At 43.3% G+C, this 15,075-nt stretch overlaps 1 protein-coding gene across 1 annotated transcript in view; it reads left to right on the plus strand.

Annotated features, from left to right (window-relative positions):
- The first annotated feature begins 5,189 nt into the window (after positions 1–5,189).
- Positions 5,190–15,075, plus strand: part of myt1la (myelin transcription factor 1-like, a) — a 55,006-nt gene continuing 45,120 nt past the window's right edge. The window contains exons 1-3 of the mRNA XM_084560443.1: positions 5,190–6,343; positions 6,607–6,640; positions 12,174–12,236. Coding sequence (XP_084416569.1) covers positions 6,289–6,343; positions 6,607–6,640; positions 12,174–12,236 — 152 coding nt within the window. The 5' untranslated portion in view covers positions 5,190–6,288. The remainder of the gene's footprint in view (positions 6,344–6,606; positions 6,641–12,173; positions 12,237–15,075) is intronic.

Below are 15,075 nucleotides of genomic sequence, written 5' to 3' on the forward strand. Positions count from 1 at the left end.
AGAAGAAGAGACAAAAACCTAAAGCTGCATTGCACCTCTTCCTCTCCCTCTCTGCCTCTGTTGGGTTGTTTGGTTTGCGCGCTGCAGCATCCCATCGCACACCAGGTGTTTTTCTGTTTGTTGGGTCTGATAAAAGTTCTGTGCTGTAATAAAACACAGAGCTGCTGTCTGGCTCCAACCACTCACCTGGCTGCCGAGGATGTGTGGGCTCACAAACATTTGCCTGTGAGTGTTTGGATGTGTGCAGCAGCAGCAGCGGCAGCAGCAACAAATCATTTTTAGGTGTGAAAGAAGGGTCCTCGGGTTTATTCATTTTACCGCCGCTCATCGCGAGACGGCCAAAGGTCGCACCGGGCTAAGTGAGTTAGCCCAGACGTCCTTTTTTTTTTATTCTGGTGTTGTTTTCCAGATTCTAAATTGGCCGTAGGTGTGAGTGTGAATGGTTGTCTGTGTCTCAGTGTTAGCCCTGAGATAGACTGGAGACCTGTCCAGGGTGTACCCCACCTCTAGACCAATGACAGCTGGGATAGGCTCTAGCCCGCCCCCGACCCTCCAGAGGACAAGTGGTTACAGAAAAATGAATGAATGAATGAATTCTTTCCAGCTCGTCCTGGGCAATGGTGTTTCCTGGTCAGATGAGATGTGCAACATCTCTGGAAGTCGCCCAGGAGGCAACCAACACCATTTGGCTCCTCTCAATCAGTCTCTACCTAAACCTCATGACCATAACTGTAGCTTCATAAAGTCTTTCCTTGTCTTCTCCTAGAGTTGGTCTCCTGTATCTTCCTAAAGTCTTTCCTTGTGTTCCTTGTCTTCTCCTAGAGTTGGTCTCCTGTAGCTTCCTAAAGTCTGTCCTTGTCTTCCTTGTCTTCTCCTAGAGTTGGTCTCCTGTGTCTTCCTAAAGTCTTTCCTTGTCTTCCTTGTCTTCTCCTAGAGTCGACTGGATTCAGTCCAATAAATCTTTCTGTCAAAGTTAATGTAGTGTGGAGAGGGTAGCTGGTACCTTGTGTTCTCTTCTCCAGAAATGTTCTGGTCATCCAACGCTGCCATAAACTCCCTAACCCTCTCTGGAAGATGTTTCTCCTTGACGCTGTCTCCAGGAAACTTTTCTCTTCTTCTTTTAAACGTTCAGTGTTTGTTGTTGTTGTTTGGGTTCAGCCTTTGACTGAGTGGACTCCAGATGTTGAAAGGCCTGATCAGAGTTGGAGGTGAAGCCAAAGGTGCCATTAGTGTTGGCTTTATGACGTACGACACTTCCATCTAATCCAGAGTTGATGCAACAAGCTGCTCCAGCAGTTCTACGTCTGGTAGCCGCCTGTATTATTGAACAGCCACATTCAGACACGGCGGTCTGGGCCCACCGTTCGAATGCTCTTAATTGGTGCTAAATGTACAGTGTGTGGAACGGCGAGGTAACCATAGCAACAGCGCTTATACTTCAGGGTCCGTTAGCAGCTAATTGATTGAAGGTGGAACTAACCTGAAGTTAAAACGGACCGCATGCCCTGATAACGCCTCTCCAAGGTGCTCCGATCAAGAAAATAATTCACAACGGGTTTAGACGTACAGCACTGAGCTACAGGGGGCGCTGCAGTTCACCAGGATCCAGCAGGTCTTGTATTAGATTTCTATAGCTCTACACCAAGCTGTGTGAGCCTCTGATGAATTTGTGCATTTGTGTGTGTCTCAGTGTAGGAGAGCTCAGCATCATATTGTACCAGACAGGCAGAGTGTTGGGCTGAATACTAAACAGCAGGAAGCTCCTCTTCACACAGCGTCAGTCCAGCCATATAGGACACTGACACACAGCTACACACAGCTACACACAGCTACACATAGCTACACACAGCTACACACATCATTCCCATAGACCTGACTGACAGCTGAGGCTCGTTTGTCTTTTCATTTCTTGCTTCAGTAATTGAGGGTTAGTCTTTTTTTTATAGCAAACCAAACGAATCAAGCAACTCCTGAAAAAAGCTGACGCATAATATTATTACCAGGGCTGTCAGAGCTAACGTGTTAATGATGCAAACACATTTTATTGCTGTGACCCTCAGTCCAAACTGTAGTTTGAGATATCAGGGAGTGATTAAAGCAGCAGTAATGCGGTGGAAAGCAAGCAGAATCCAAAGTGCAGTGAATGGTTTTGCCCTGCAGAGAGCAGTAAAACGCCCTGTACTGTCAAAGTTGCCAAAAATCTCAAAAGTCCCAGAAGAAAAAAGCATCAGAAACAAGCAGAACAAAACTAAATGGTTTCAGGTACGCAGACATTTTATAGCCATTTTGACCTCACAGAGATTTTGAGAGAAATTGTCGGTTTACGTTCCACAAATGTCATCGTCCCCACATTAGCTACGACAACTTCCATAAATCCTGATCTCATGATTTGAATTACAAATTCAAAGTCCAGCCAGATGGTTCTCCCAACAAGAACAAATTAATCTGCATTGAATGTTGATGTGGGAGCTTTCAGTTGATAAGAAGAATGCAAACTAAAAAAATATCGCTTCCAAATACGTTTAAAAGAGGTTTTAAATAAAGTGATAATTATGGAGATCCTGCGATTAATTGCGAGTAATTATATTAATCTACTGACTCCCCTAATTATTACATTATTACTATTAATGTTACACTATTATTATCATACTTACATGTCCTATAACATAATTCTAGCCATTAATCATGAAACTGTTTTTTAATATCTTTGAAGAGGTAAATGTTCTCTCCTTATAAATATACCATCATTTTTAAAATGTCCAATTTTTTAAAGTAGTTTTTGGGCAACTCAGAAATGGCCAGACTTTCCAGAGTGTCGTGGTACTTTTGAAATTAGTTGTTTCCAAAAAAAATTCTAATTTTTCCAAATATTTTTCCTATTCATCCTCACAAGCCTCTAAAAAAAGTTTTTACTTGACAAAAATGTCCTCCCCTCTGTCTAGATATTCTGATTTCCCAAAAATACCATATTTTAAATCAAATCCAAATTTTACCGGTATTTGGGGCTCCTTAAATGTCCCAGTTTTTCAAAATGTTTTGCAGTTTTAAAAAAAAAAATTCTCAGTTTTTATTTGTTCTACACTGCCCTTATTTCAAAGAAACTCAGACATGAAAACACTTTGCAAAACTGTTTCTAAAATCTTCTGAAAATTTTCACCCAAAATGTTGGAATTACCCAAAAATTTGATGAAGATTTTCCAAAGAATATTTCTGCAAACAAAATCATCCTCGCAATTCAAAATGTCCCCACCCTTCGTCTGTCGAGATGTCCTGAAAGTCCTCAGTGTTCTCACGCTGAAGGTCTAAGAACTGAAAGAGAAACACAGAGAGGCAGAACAAGGACACGGTCCATGGAAACACACATTTGCACATATTGTCGCGGTTAGTACATCATCTGCACACACTCAACCATGCATACACACACACACACAATCATGCACATTAAGCATGCAGCCCACTCGTTCGTATAGTTTCCAGGGAGGTAGAGGATTTTTTTTTATTTATTTATTTTTTCCGACTAAGCTCTTACAGCAGAGAGGGAGGGAAGACTGTGTTTGATGTAGGGTGCGTTGGAGCACGCTCAGTGGAGTGGCGGCCTCAGATGCACCCGGCCCCGGTACGCTGTGGAAACATAATGGGAGTTCGGTTGAGAGTTCAGGCGAGGCTGCCCAGAATTTACATTTATATTAACGCTGCAAACCCCTCGAGCTGCACTGCAGCTGAGGAGAGACGAGAGCTGCTGCCTTCACGTCTTCCTGATCAAGCTGTTGTTTCGGTCTCGTCTTACGCTATTTTCTGCAGCTGTTTGTGCTGAAATGACCTCATGGAATTTTTGTTGTGAGAACTTCAATCAAAAAGGAGAAAACGTGAAAAAGGAAATGAGGAAGTGTTTTTTGGATGGTGTTGTAATAGCTCCCCAGTGGTCTCAGGGTTGCATTGTACCTTGTTTTGACCACCCAACATGTTATTGGAGGTCTGAATTTGAAGTGTGACACTTAGACCCTTTTACATCACCTCAGCAATTCCCACAGTGAAACAAGAAAGGTGTGTTGAGGTACACAGAGTTGTGTTGGAACTGTACCCATAATGTCAAAGCAACAAAGAGTCAGTAAGAGTAAGTGTTGCTCATTAACATTATGTTGTCTAGGGATGTCCCGATCAAATTTTCTTGTCTCTTTGATCCGTTACCAATCTCTTAATATTTAGTATAGGCCGATCCAAGTCCAGATCTGATCCTAAATGTCCTAGAGTTGGTCTCCTGTGTCTTCCTAAAGTCTGTCCTTGTCTTCCTTGTCTTCTCCTAGAGTTTGTCTCCTGTGTCTTCCTAAAGTCTGTCCTTGTCTTCCTTGTCTTCTCCTAGAGTTGGTCTCCTGTAGCTTCCTAAAGTCTGTCCTTGTCTTCCTTGTCTTCTCCTAGAGTTGGTCTCCTGTGTCTTCCTAAAGTCTGTCCTTGTCTTCCTTGTCTTCTCCTAGAGTCGACTGGATTCAGTCCAATAAATCTTTCTGTCAAAGTTAATGTAGTGTGGAGAGGGTAGCTGGTACCTTGTGTTCTCTACTCCAGAAATGTTCTGGTCATCCAACGCTGCCATAAACTCCCTAACCCTCTCTGGAAGATGTTTCTCCTTGACGCTGTCTCCAGGAAACTTCTCTCTTCTTTTAAACGTTCAGTGTTTGTTGTTTGGGTTCAGCCTTTGACTGAGTGGACTCCATGGATTCTGTTTAGATGATCAACTACTACCACCTCACCAGACATCTACATTCAACTCATCCAAAAAGGATGGATATACCAAGACCTGGATGACTGAAAACATTCACAGATATCCAACTATTTACTCACTGATTTTACACAGGAAACGTCTTCACACAGCAGATATGGTTCTTGCCTGCACCTTCCCTCATGCTGTCATCCTTTAAAAACTAGCTGGTAAAAATAAATATCAGATGAGTCGATGCTTCTTCTGTGCGCTGATGAAAATGATTGGAAAGACATTTAAATTAACAAATTACGCGAATAAAAACAAATGAATGTTAGGGTAATGACTGCGACTCGATGAGGAACATAAAAACAATCTATTTAAATGTGATTAAAATCAACCTTTAGTGGCTCAATGCTGCTTCTGCTGCACGTCGTAGGGAGTCATAGTTTCTATTACACGGACTTTAACACTTGTTTAACTCAACAGAAACGTGCAGATATGCTCATCTAATTGCATTGTCTATGCACGACGTGAACAGAAACACTTTCCTGGGCTTCTAAGTGATTCCTCGTACTTTAAAATGAGATTCAAAGGGAGACAGAAAAGAGTCTGACAGGTTTGATGAGCTAATTTCTGCTCAGAAAGCACCAACAAATAAAATTCTGCTAATCGATGTATGAAAGATAAAAGCTCAGTGCAAAGGTTCCTGGTCTTAATTTCATGTCTGCTGCAAAAAATGTCTGTGAGGCATGTTATCCTTCCAGTGGTGAAACTTGTTGGCCTTATTATGCATCGTTTCAGGTCACGCTGTGGGTTCCTGAGTTGTGTTCTGCAGTGAGTCTGCTAGGCCCCTCTGGAGAAATAACTAATTGACTGCACGAATTACATTTAACATTTTGAAAATATCAGTAAAACGTGTAGCTGGTATTTTGGCAGGAGTCTCTCAAGTCTTGAAATGTCATCAGGAGATCATAATTAGACGTTTCAACAGCAGACAATGGAGTACACCAGCTGTTCACGCATTCAAGCATCTCGCTCGGGGAAACTTCAGCCGAGCAAACCGCTGACGACGTGAATCTGACGTCCAGCTGTGCTCTTGTTTTCACAGATCATGACTCTGGAGGACGGCTTCTGAAAGTCTGTTGGGTATAAAGAGTCTTCAGCTTCAGGACCAGCAGCAGATCGAGGTGGTGCCACACCGAGCTACGGCCAGGTACGTTTGAAATCGTTTTTTTTTTTGCAAGACGATAAGAGAAACAACCGTAGTAGACTAGCAGAGATATGGGGCATAAAATATCACCAACTACAAAGCAACACTTTGCATTTGGGTTCATTACAGGAGGCCATTGAATGGTCAGTATGGGTTTTATGTTGTTTGGTATTATTCAAAGTGGTTTACGTTCACACCGGGATCCACTGACCGACTTATTTTGTCTGCGAGTGGCCACTGGAGCAAACACTGACATTATGTTGTCATCGACATAAAAACGAACTGGGCAGCTGCTGGTTTTCATGACTGAGAAGTCCTGTTAGCAGGCAGATCTGCTTGTCGCTACAGTTTCATTGAGCTGAATTATGTTTTCCTTCTTCAGATGGAGGTGAATGCAGTTGAAAAACGCCATCGAACACGATCCAAAGGAGTCCGAGGTACGTATCTGACTGAATTAGCTTGGTTCAAGACCACTGAGCGCACAATAGCTCACAATAATGTGGCAAATCTGTAGTTGAATGTCAAAGATAGATATTTTTGATACGCCACAAACACTTATACTAAACGCTATATGAAATACAAGCAGGATAATACCTGACTATGAAAATGAATAGCTGCTCTGAAATGTGAAGCCCACGTAGCTACAGTTGATGTATTGATCATTGTAACACTACTGTTTGTGTCTCGTTTTTGTCTGAAGCCGCCGTGGAAGCAGTAACACAGGAACTATTCAGGCAAGTTAACCTCTGCTTAAACACACTACACAACACATTCGTCGCTGTACAGCTGGTGATGCATAGAGACACCATCAAATACTGAGAAACTTTTCATAATAATAATAGTTACATGTTTGGTTGATGATTGGTCGTTTGAAGTTGTTGGACCATCAGTGGGTCTGTTGCCTCAGTCTTGGTGGTTTGTTGTTGTCCCCTTGCCGCCAGTTGGACTCCGGTTGGTGGCTTTTCAGCTGACTGGACTTGTTGGATTGGGGACAGAGCGACTAGGTCAGAGAGATCATCCTGATTGGCTGATAGGCTTAGCGAACGAGAAGAGAAATGGACAAAAGTTACGAAAGTTCAAAGGACATGCAAGAAGTGTATTCTCCCAGCTAATAGCAGCTGTTCCTAGCTTCCTATCCTTCCAGCTCACAGTAGTTTTTTCTATCTTCCTAGCCTCCCAGCTAATAGCAGCTTCTTCCTGGCTTATTAGCCTCCCAGCTAATAGCAGCTTTTGCTAGCTTCCTATCCGTCCAGCTCACAGTAGCTCCTCTTAGCTTCCTAGCCTCACAGCTAATAGAGGCTCTTCCTGTCTGGTTCATGTTGTGGAGTGATGTGGAAGCTTGAAGGCCAAACAGACGGATGCTGTAATTCTGAAGAATTACACGACGACAGAGGGGGTCAATGTCGCATCATTTTTATATCAACATATTACACGGCTGTGTTCAACTCATAATTCCTGGTGACTGACTAGAGAAACTCCGCAGCATCAGCAGACAGTAAATGCTGAATATCACTAATACCTGTGTGTGTGAAGGGGGAGTTTCTGCTTCGTTTAATCTCATTTAGTAAAACTGACAAATATTGGTGTGTGCAGCAGATTACGGGGTGAACCCGGTCTGATCCGGGTCAGCGCTTTACTGTAAACAACATGTCCTGGCTGCGCTGAGCGAGCCCCGAGCAAAGGAAGAAGAAAAACTCACCCAGAATTTAAATCTGACGGGTGCTGGTGAGCGGCCAGACCCAGACGAGACGGGCTTTGAAGTTAGCGGCAGTCGCAGAAATGATTGATACGCTAAATACTGTGAAACGCTTTAAGTACGACCACGAGCCATCTCATGAATATTTTCATCAAAGCCGCCGGGTAATCGGACTAATCTGCAGGGACAAACATGTGCAAGTAAATTTGTCGTTGTGGTGGGACGTGGCAAATTTTTAGGTGGAATAAAAGACGGAAAAAATATTAATAACTTGGCTGTGAAATTAAAATTCTTCCATGACTTAATTTAAATTGCTAAATAAAGACATCACATCTGTCAGCTCAGTGGGAGTCAGAGCTACAGTTTAGTCGTGGTGGACATTTATGGCTCCTTGTAGACGAGGTTTTTGCTGACGATGCCACATTTGGGGCAAAATTTTCCAGTTCTGCTCAGAAATTATGAAAATATCTGCCGGATGTGTTTCTGGCTGAGTGAAACTCTAGTGTTTAGGAAAAATTGAAGCATAGAGGTACGAAGGAGCTAAGGTTCAATTTATTCTGTGAGTGTGTTGAAAGTGCACAATGTTAAAGCGCAGACAAACCAAGTAGAAGGTCAACGGCGAGAACCTGTAGGCCTCGTTCTTCTGGTGTGTCCCATACCGTTTCCACTAGTTTGACTCCTGTCCACATGTCTGATTATTACTAATCTCCTCTCAGGTTCAGAACGTACGTACCAGCTGCCTTTACTGTAGTTGTGATGCAACCTTTTGGTCCAAATGCGGAAGACGTGAGGCGATATTATAGGCCGGTAGTCTGTCTGGACCTTTTGATGCTGAAAGTACTTTGTGTTTTTGTTATTGTCAACAAAAAAACACCAAACCCAACAATGTGTGTCCGTCTCCTGCCACCTTGATTCTTCTCTATTCAACCTCCTTCCTGCTAAAGACATAAATCCTATTAACTCAAAACTCAACAGATTATATATCACAGACCCTTATCATTACCACCACCTGGATTGAAGTGAGGACTCGACTTTTTATTTTATTTAATAGGCTACTCACTCAGATGTATTTGACGTGTGACTGCGTGCACCAAACTGTGACACCGCGGGACGAATACAAATACCATTACAACCCTAGTCGTTATACTTTAGCTACAAGCTGGTTCATCTTATTACCAGTATATTTTTTTCTCATTGTTTCTTGTCTATGATGTTTCAGTCCGTTCACATCAGTCTGTAACTAAGACAGATGTTTGCAGAGATCACTCAAGAGTTGCTGTGGAAACAAGTGGAAGTGAGAAGAAAACACATTTTGGTAATTTTTAAAGAAAAGGATAATTTTAAGACACTACAGTCGAGGTTAAGGCTGGACCGAAGGGAATTTTACCAACATTTTAAAACACAGAAGAACAAAAACAGCTGCCAATATACTAAAGGTACAGTTATGACTCCTGGATTTTTGTAAGTTGTTGTAAATGATGCTCCAATACAGCTACACTGTTTAGGTGCAGTTTTGTTTCATTTTGCTTAATTTGCCAAATTTCTGAACTTCATCAGAATCGACTGGTGGTTGTTGGGGCGGATGGTGGGCGTGTAAAACACTCACGGTAGGCCTTTCAGAGTCACATCGTCAAACAGACATTTGTTGTACTTTAACTTCAAGCTGGTTTGTCTCATAATCAGCCTGAAAAATCGTCTTTTTTTCTCCACTAAAATATTCTGTAAAAATTTATTGTATTGAAGTTGTTGCTTCAGTACGTTGACATGAGTTGGCAACTAAGACAGAAGAGTTGCTGTGGAAACAAGTGGAAGTGAGAAGGTCCATTTTAAGACACTCCAGTCGAGGTTTTGGTTGCACTAAAGATAACAGATTTAGTTTGCCAAACTCCTGAACTTAATCAGAATCGACTGGTGGTTGTTGGGGCGGATGACGGGTGCATTCAGGGTCACAAGGACGCCAGACAGTCAGCTAATCTGATTTTTCTCCACTAACATATTCTGTAAATACACCGGAAAAAGTTTCATTGAAGTTGTCTCCGTTTCCTGTTTACGATGCTTCAGTCCGTTGACGTCAGTCGGCAACTGAGGCGGATGTTTGAGATCAGGAAGAAAACACTCAAGAGTCGAGAAACTTACAGTTGCTGTGGAAACGAGTGGAAGCGAGAAGAAAACACACTTTGGTCATTTTAAAAGAAAAGGATCATTTTAAGACACTCTGGTCGAGGTTACGGTTGAACACACCGAACACACCGAACACACACACACGCACACACACACACACACGCACACACACACGCACACACACACACAAACACACACAGAAGGATCAATAATGTTACGACGCTACGATGCTACGACGCTATCAGTCTCTGCTCCCACACTGATTGATGAGCTGCATCACCTTGAACAACCTGCCTCCTCCTCTTCTTTCTCCATTTGTTCTCCCTCTCCCTGTAATTTTCCTCCTCCTCCTCCTCCTCCTCCTCCTCTTCCTCCTCCTCCTCTACCTCCACTCGTTTTTCTTTGTTCTTCTCTATTTTGGTCCTTCTCTTTCCCCACATCTCTTTCATTCTCTTCTAATTTTCATCTTCTTCTCCTCCCCTTTTTCTTCTTCATGTGTTCACTATTTTTCACTGTCCTCCCATTCCCTCCTCCTCCCCCTTCTTCTCCTCCTCCTCCTCCCCGTGCTCGTGATCCTCACCTCTGTCGTTGTCAAGTTCCCATTTTTAGCTCACAAGTTGCACCGACAGAGCGAGCGCAGGATCAGGTGGTGTCAGGTGGGCGGAGGGGTGGGAGGAGCGGTGCGCTGTTGGGGTCAGAGGTCGCGGGCGTGGAGAGTCCCTGCAGGGCGAGGCGGCGTGTGTTGGCCCGGCGGTCTTCGTGCCTCCGTCGCGGCGGCGTGACTCAGAGCTCCGGAGAAATCTGCTGCCGACTCATCCAGACGGGAGATAAATGAAAAAAGGCCGAGAGGAGGTTTATCAGAGCGCTGGCTGGAATTAAAAGGAAGAATGAAAACATAATCCTTTAGCAGTCCTATAGGATCTACAGCCATAACATTATGACCACTGACAGGGGATAACAGGGCGTTGATCTGCAGTGATCAGGACCAGAGCTGGGTATCACTACTGATCACCTGAATCCATTTGATTCCAGTTCACAGGGTTTTGATTTGATACAAGTTCATTTAGAAATATTTCAGTTTCAAAACTGTTTTACTTGGTTATGAAAGAGATTTTTCACCAAACTAACATTGTCACTGTCTTCAGACGTTTGTTGGCGTCTCCTCCATCGTCTCCCTCTAGTTTCTCATCTTTCATGCGTCTTTGCTTCTGTCCAGCTCTTCTCTGTCGTCATACTTTTTAAACCCGATCATCTTTCAGCCCTGACACTGCTCTCAGACTCAGAGCCTCTGTCGTGTTTTGGATCTCCTGAGATTTATCAAGCTAGACCGGAGCGAGATTCATAATGGGAGTTAAAAAAAAGGAGGATCTGAGGAATTTTAAACCCAGCCTTTTTAGTCTGGACCTATGAAAAGTGGTCTAAGGATGGAAAAGAGGTGAACTGGCTGCCGAGGCTCATTGATGCACGTGGGAATGAAGGCTGTTCTCCAGATCTCAATCCAGTCCAGCATCTTGTCCTGGACAAACACAAGTCTGATCCCTGGAGGCTCCACCTCTCATCTTAAAGCAGGACTTTTAGGATCTGAGGGAAGGCACATGGTGTTTTTGTAAACCTCCGTCCTATCTGGAAGTCAAAGCAGTTCAGAATGCTGGTGAGTGACTGCAAACGACATACAAAAGATCAATGCCTTCCACAATAGTTTCCTCCAAAAAGCATCTTCTGGCCTGAGAAGATCTCAAACAAAGACCTGCATAGGATGACCAAGTGCACCAGCGTTGTGTCAGAAATCAAACGATGGTTGGGACGTGTGCTCAGAATGAACCAGGATCGAACACCAAAGCTCACCTTGAGATGGACCCCAGCTGGGAAGAGAAGTCAAGGTCGACCCAAAACAACCTGGCGTCAAACTGTGACAGCTAAAGGAGATGAACCTTACGTGGGGCCGGACACAGCATGCAGCGCAAGACAGGTCCCACCAGGGATGAAGAGCATTAGAGATGCCCACGTCTTGGTGCCAGATACCACAGCTCCACACCTTTAGCGCTCCAGAGGAGTCCAGGCCTCAGCTGGTTCAGAGTCATAATGTTATGGCAGATTCTGAAGACTGTTCCCCGGCCACACTGCACACTGTTTTCTAATGCTATGAGAGAGGTTTTAACAGCTCTGAATGTTATAGGTACGTGTGCTTGATCACTGGTGAAGGAGCTCATTGTACTTAGCAGCTTTTTTTTTTTTTTTAGCAGACGACCTTGTTGTTGTTGTTTTTACCTGCTTTGTCACCTCACCTGCACTAAAATGAACGAGGAGTTCTGTCTGATCACAGCTAACAGGAATGATCCAAAGAAAAAGGATAGACTCGTCTTTATGAAATGAAATCGTCATCTTTGCGTTGTGTATGCGTTGTCCACGCTGCCGTGTGTTCTGACTGTGTCTGTGTTTCCTCTCCTCAGCTGTCCCACCCCCGGCTGTGACGGCAGCGGTCATGTCAGCGGGAAGTACGCCAGACACCGCAGGTACGAGCTGCTTGACACACTTTGTAGACGTATGATAAAATATTCCTGCAGTCGGATGCTGAAAGTTACGTAGCGAGGTGACACTTCTGATGCTGAAGGTCACGGCTCCGGCCCTGGTCGGGTTTAGTTCTGTGAAGGTTCTCAGTCATCAGGGTCAGAGTTCATCCTAAAAAAACAAGCTGAAACAAGGATGACTGGACTTGTAGAGTTTCTTGGAGATGCTTCATGCAAGTCTTGAGTTTTTAAAGACTGGTGGAAGTTGGGGTTTAAATATACAGGAACATCTGGGGGTGTTACCAACCACAATCTTCCATGACTAGATCTGTTAATCAATCAATCAATAGTACTCTAACGACTTTTAAATCACTTTCTTGTGCCCAGAATGTTTTAGATCCAGTTTGTGAAGCTCACGGCAATAAAATAACACCAAAACCTGGAGTAAGGAAAAGTTAATAAAACAAAAGAACAGAAGGACGACTCAGTGGTGGACCGGTTAGCACTGAGGCCTCCTGATGTTCTCCCTGTGCCTACCTGGGTTCTTTTCCGGCTTCCTCCCACCGTCCAAAGACAAGGCTCGTTAGATTAATTAGTGATTCTAGATGTACTATAATATGTGTAGATGAATGTGTGAATGGTTGTTTGTCTCTTTGTTGTTAGACCTGTGATAGATCTGTGATAGACCTGTCCAGCTCCAGATGAACTATGTGGACAATAAATGTCGCTTCTTTCCAAAAGTGGTGGAGTCACATGTTGTGTTAAAGTTGGAGAGAAAAGTTGGAAGAAAAAAGCCAGGAAGCCAGCTTTTGTGGCTGAAGGTTGTTCTGTTCTTGTTCTGCTTCTGCAAAGCTCTGCTGGGCCAATCAGATCGCTTTGGGGGCGGGGCTTAATGTGGTGACGGACAGAAGAGTAATGGTAGTTGTACACATCACCTGAGAGACGTGGAGTTCAGTTGTTACGATGAAGGTGAAGACATCTCAGAGAAAGAAAAGGAAAGTTCTTTAAAGTTAAATCTAGCATCTAACGAAAAAGTAGCGTCCAATAAAATATTTTAGTAACTATAGTAACTACTGCAAATAAAATACTAGTAGTCTGGAAGGTAGCCTAACTTCCCCCTCCTACAAATTTTCTAGTGGTTGGAAAGTTGTTCTGGAGTCTCTCCGTTGGGAACTGATTCTGATCCAGCAAAGATCTGCTGGGCGAATCAGATTGCTTTGGGAGCGGGGCTTAATGTGGTGACGGACAGAAGAGTAACAGTAGTAAGTTGAGTAGTTCAGCTTCCTGATTCTCTTCCTGCAATAATTATAACCCTGATGAGGGAGTTAAAAGGTTGAGAATCAAATCATTTAAATCACTTTCAGTAGTAAAATTCATCTTATATTGAAATATCTTAAATGTTACGTCTAAACAACTTAAACCGTGTAGAAACGGTAGGAAAGTTTAATGAAAGCGGGACAAATTTACCACGGCAGCGAATTTTATTTGGCAGTGTAAAGTCGTTCTGGAGTCTCTCTGTTGGGAACTGATTCTGCTCCAGCAAAGATCTGCTGGGTCAATCAGATTGCTTGGGGGCGGGGCTTCATTTGGTGATGGACAGAGTTGAATCATTTCACAACTAAATGTCTCTGATTGGTTGGAGGACCATCCAGCTGATGATAATAACACCAGGGAACGACGTTCTGAAGAAGAGCTTCAGGAGGCGATGCTGACCCAGACGGATCGTTTCCTCAGGCAGGTTCTTCAAACGCCTCTGGACCAGATTAGAGAGCTCTGCCTTCAGATCGCTGACTATATACTGGTAATAAAAGATCACAGGGTCGAGAGAGAAGCCGAGAAGATTATTAATAAACGTCGTAAAATTATTTAAGAAAACACTCGGAGCCTCTTTAGGAGCTGCTGAATGTCAAACATACGTGAAACGAAGAAACTAGGAAGTAGATTTCAGGGTGTGAGGAAACGTTAAATATTGTCAGATGCAGACGCCAAGAGTAAAGGAGCTCAGAAAGTCCCTCTGTGACGGGCTCTTTGATTCTTTTTGACATCTGTAGGTTTTAATCTCGTTATCAACTTAAAATGAAAGATATTAATCCTCTATCACAGCAGTTACATCATCAGGGAGCTTCACACAGAATATATAACTTAACATTTACAGTATGAAAAATTTATAGGAAATTTAAAATAAAATCAGAGGAGGAGGAGGAGGAGGAGGAAGATGAGGAGGAGGAGGAGGCCCCAAACGTCTCACTCAGCAGCTCAGGAAATAAAAATGAAACATGAAATGTTCTCCTCGATCGTCAGGCCTTCGTCTCGGTGAATTTGCTCCTCCGTCACGAGGCTTCGGGTAGAAAACCAATCTGGTCGAGTGTTGAGCTGTGAAGTCCTCGGGTCACAACGACCGACCGACCAACCGGGCTCGGACGCCGGGTCAGGTGACCTCTGCCTCAAATCTCAATCACCTTTTAGAAACGGTGAATTACCAGTAAAAGTGGGAGGCTCCTGCAAAAAACTAAGCAACTTTATATTTTTATTTTTCCCTGAATTAAAACTGCAGAGAGCATCGCCGCAGTCGGCTGCTCAATATGACTTTAAAATCATGTTTTTTCCTGCAGATTCGCTGCTTCCTCTTGTTTTCTCTGAGAAATAAAAAGAGAGGACGTAGAAACAGAAAATGTCTGCTGCACAAATCCCTTTAAATTATATAAATCAGATGAAGTGCTGCAGTCAAACATGGACCACAGAGGAAATCAGAGGAAATCACATCTGACGTCCGAATATGAGATTGTAGAGGAGAGGAAATGCGGAAGTATTTTTCTTTATTTGGATAAAAACAAAACACAAAAAA

The sequence above is a fragment of the Chelon labrosus genome (genome assembly GCF_963514085.1).
Source record: "Chelon labrosus genome assembly, chromosome: 14".
Taxonomy (NCBI): Eukaryota; Metazoa; Chordata; class Actinopteri; order Mugiliformes; family Mugilidae; genus Chelon; species Chelon labrosus.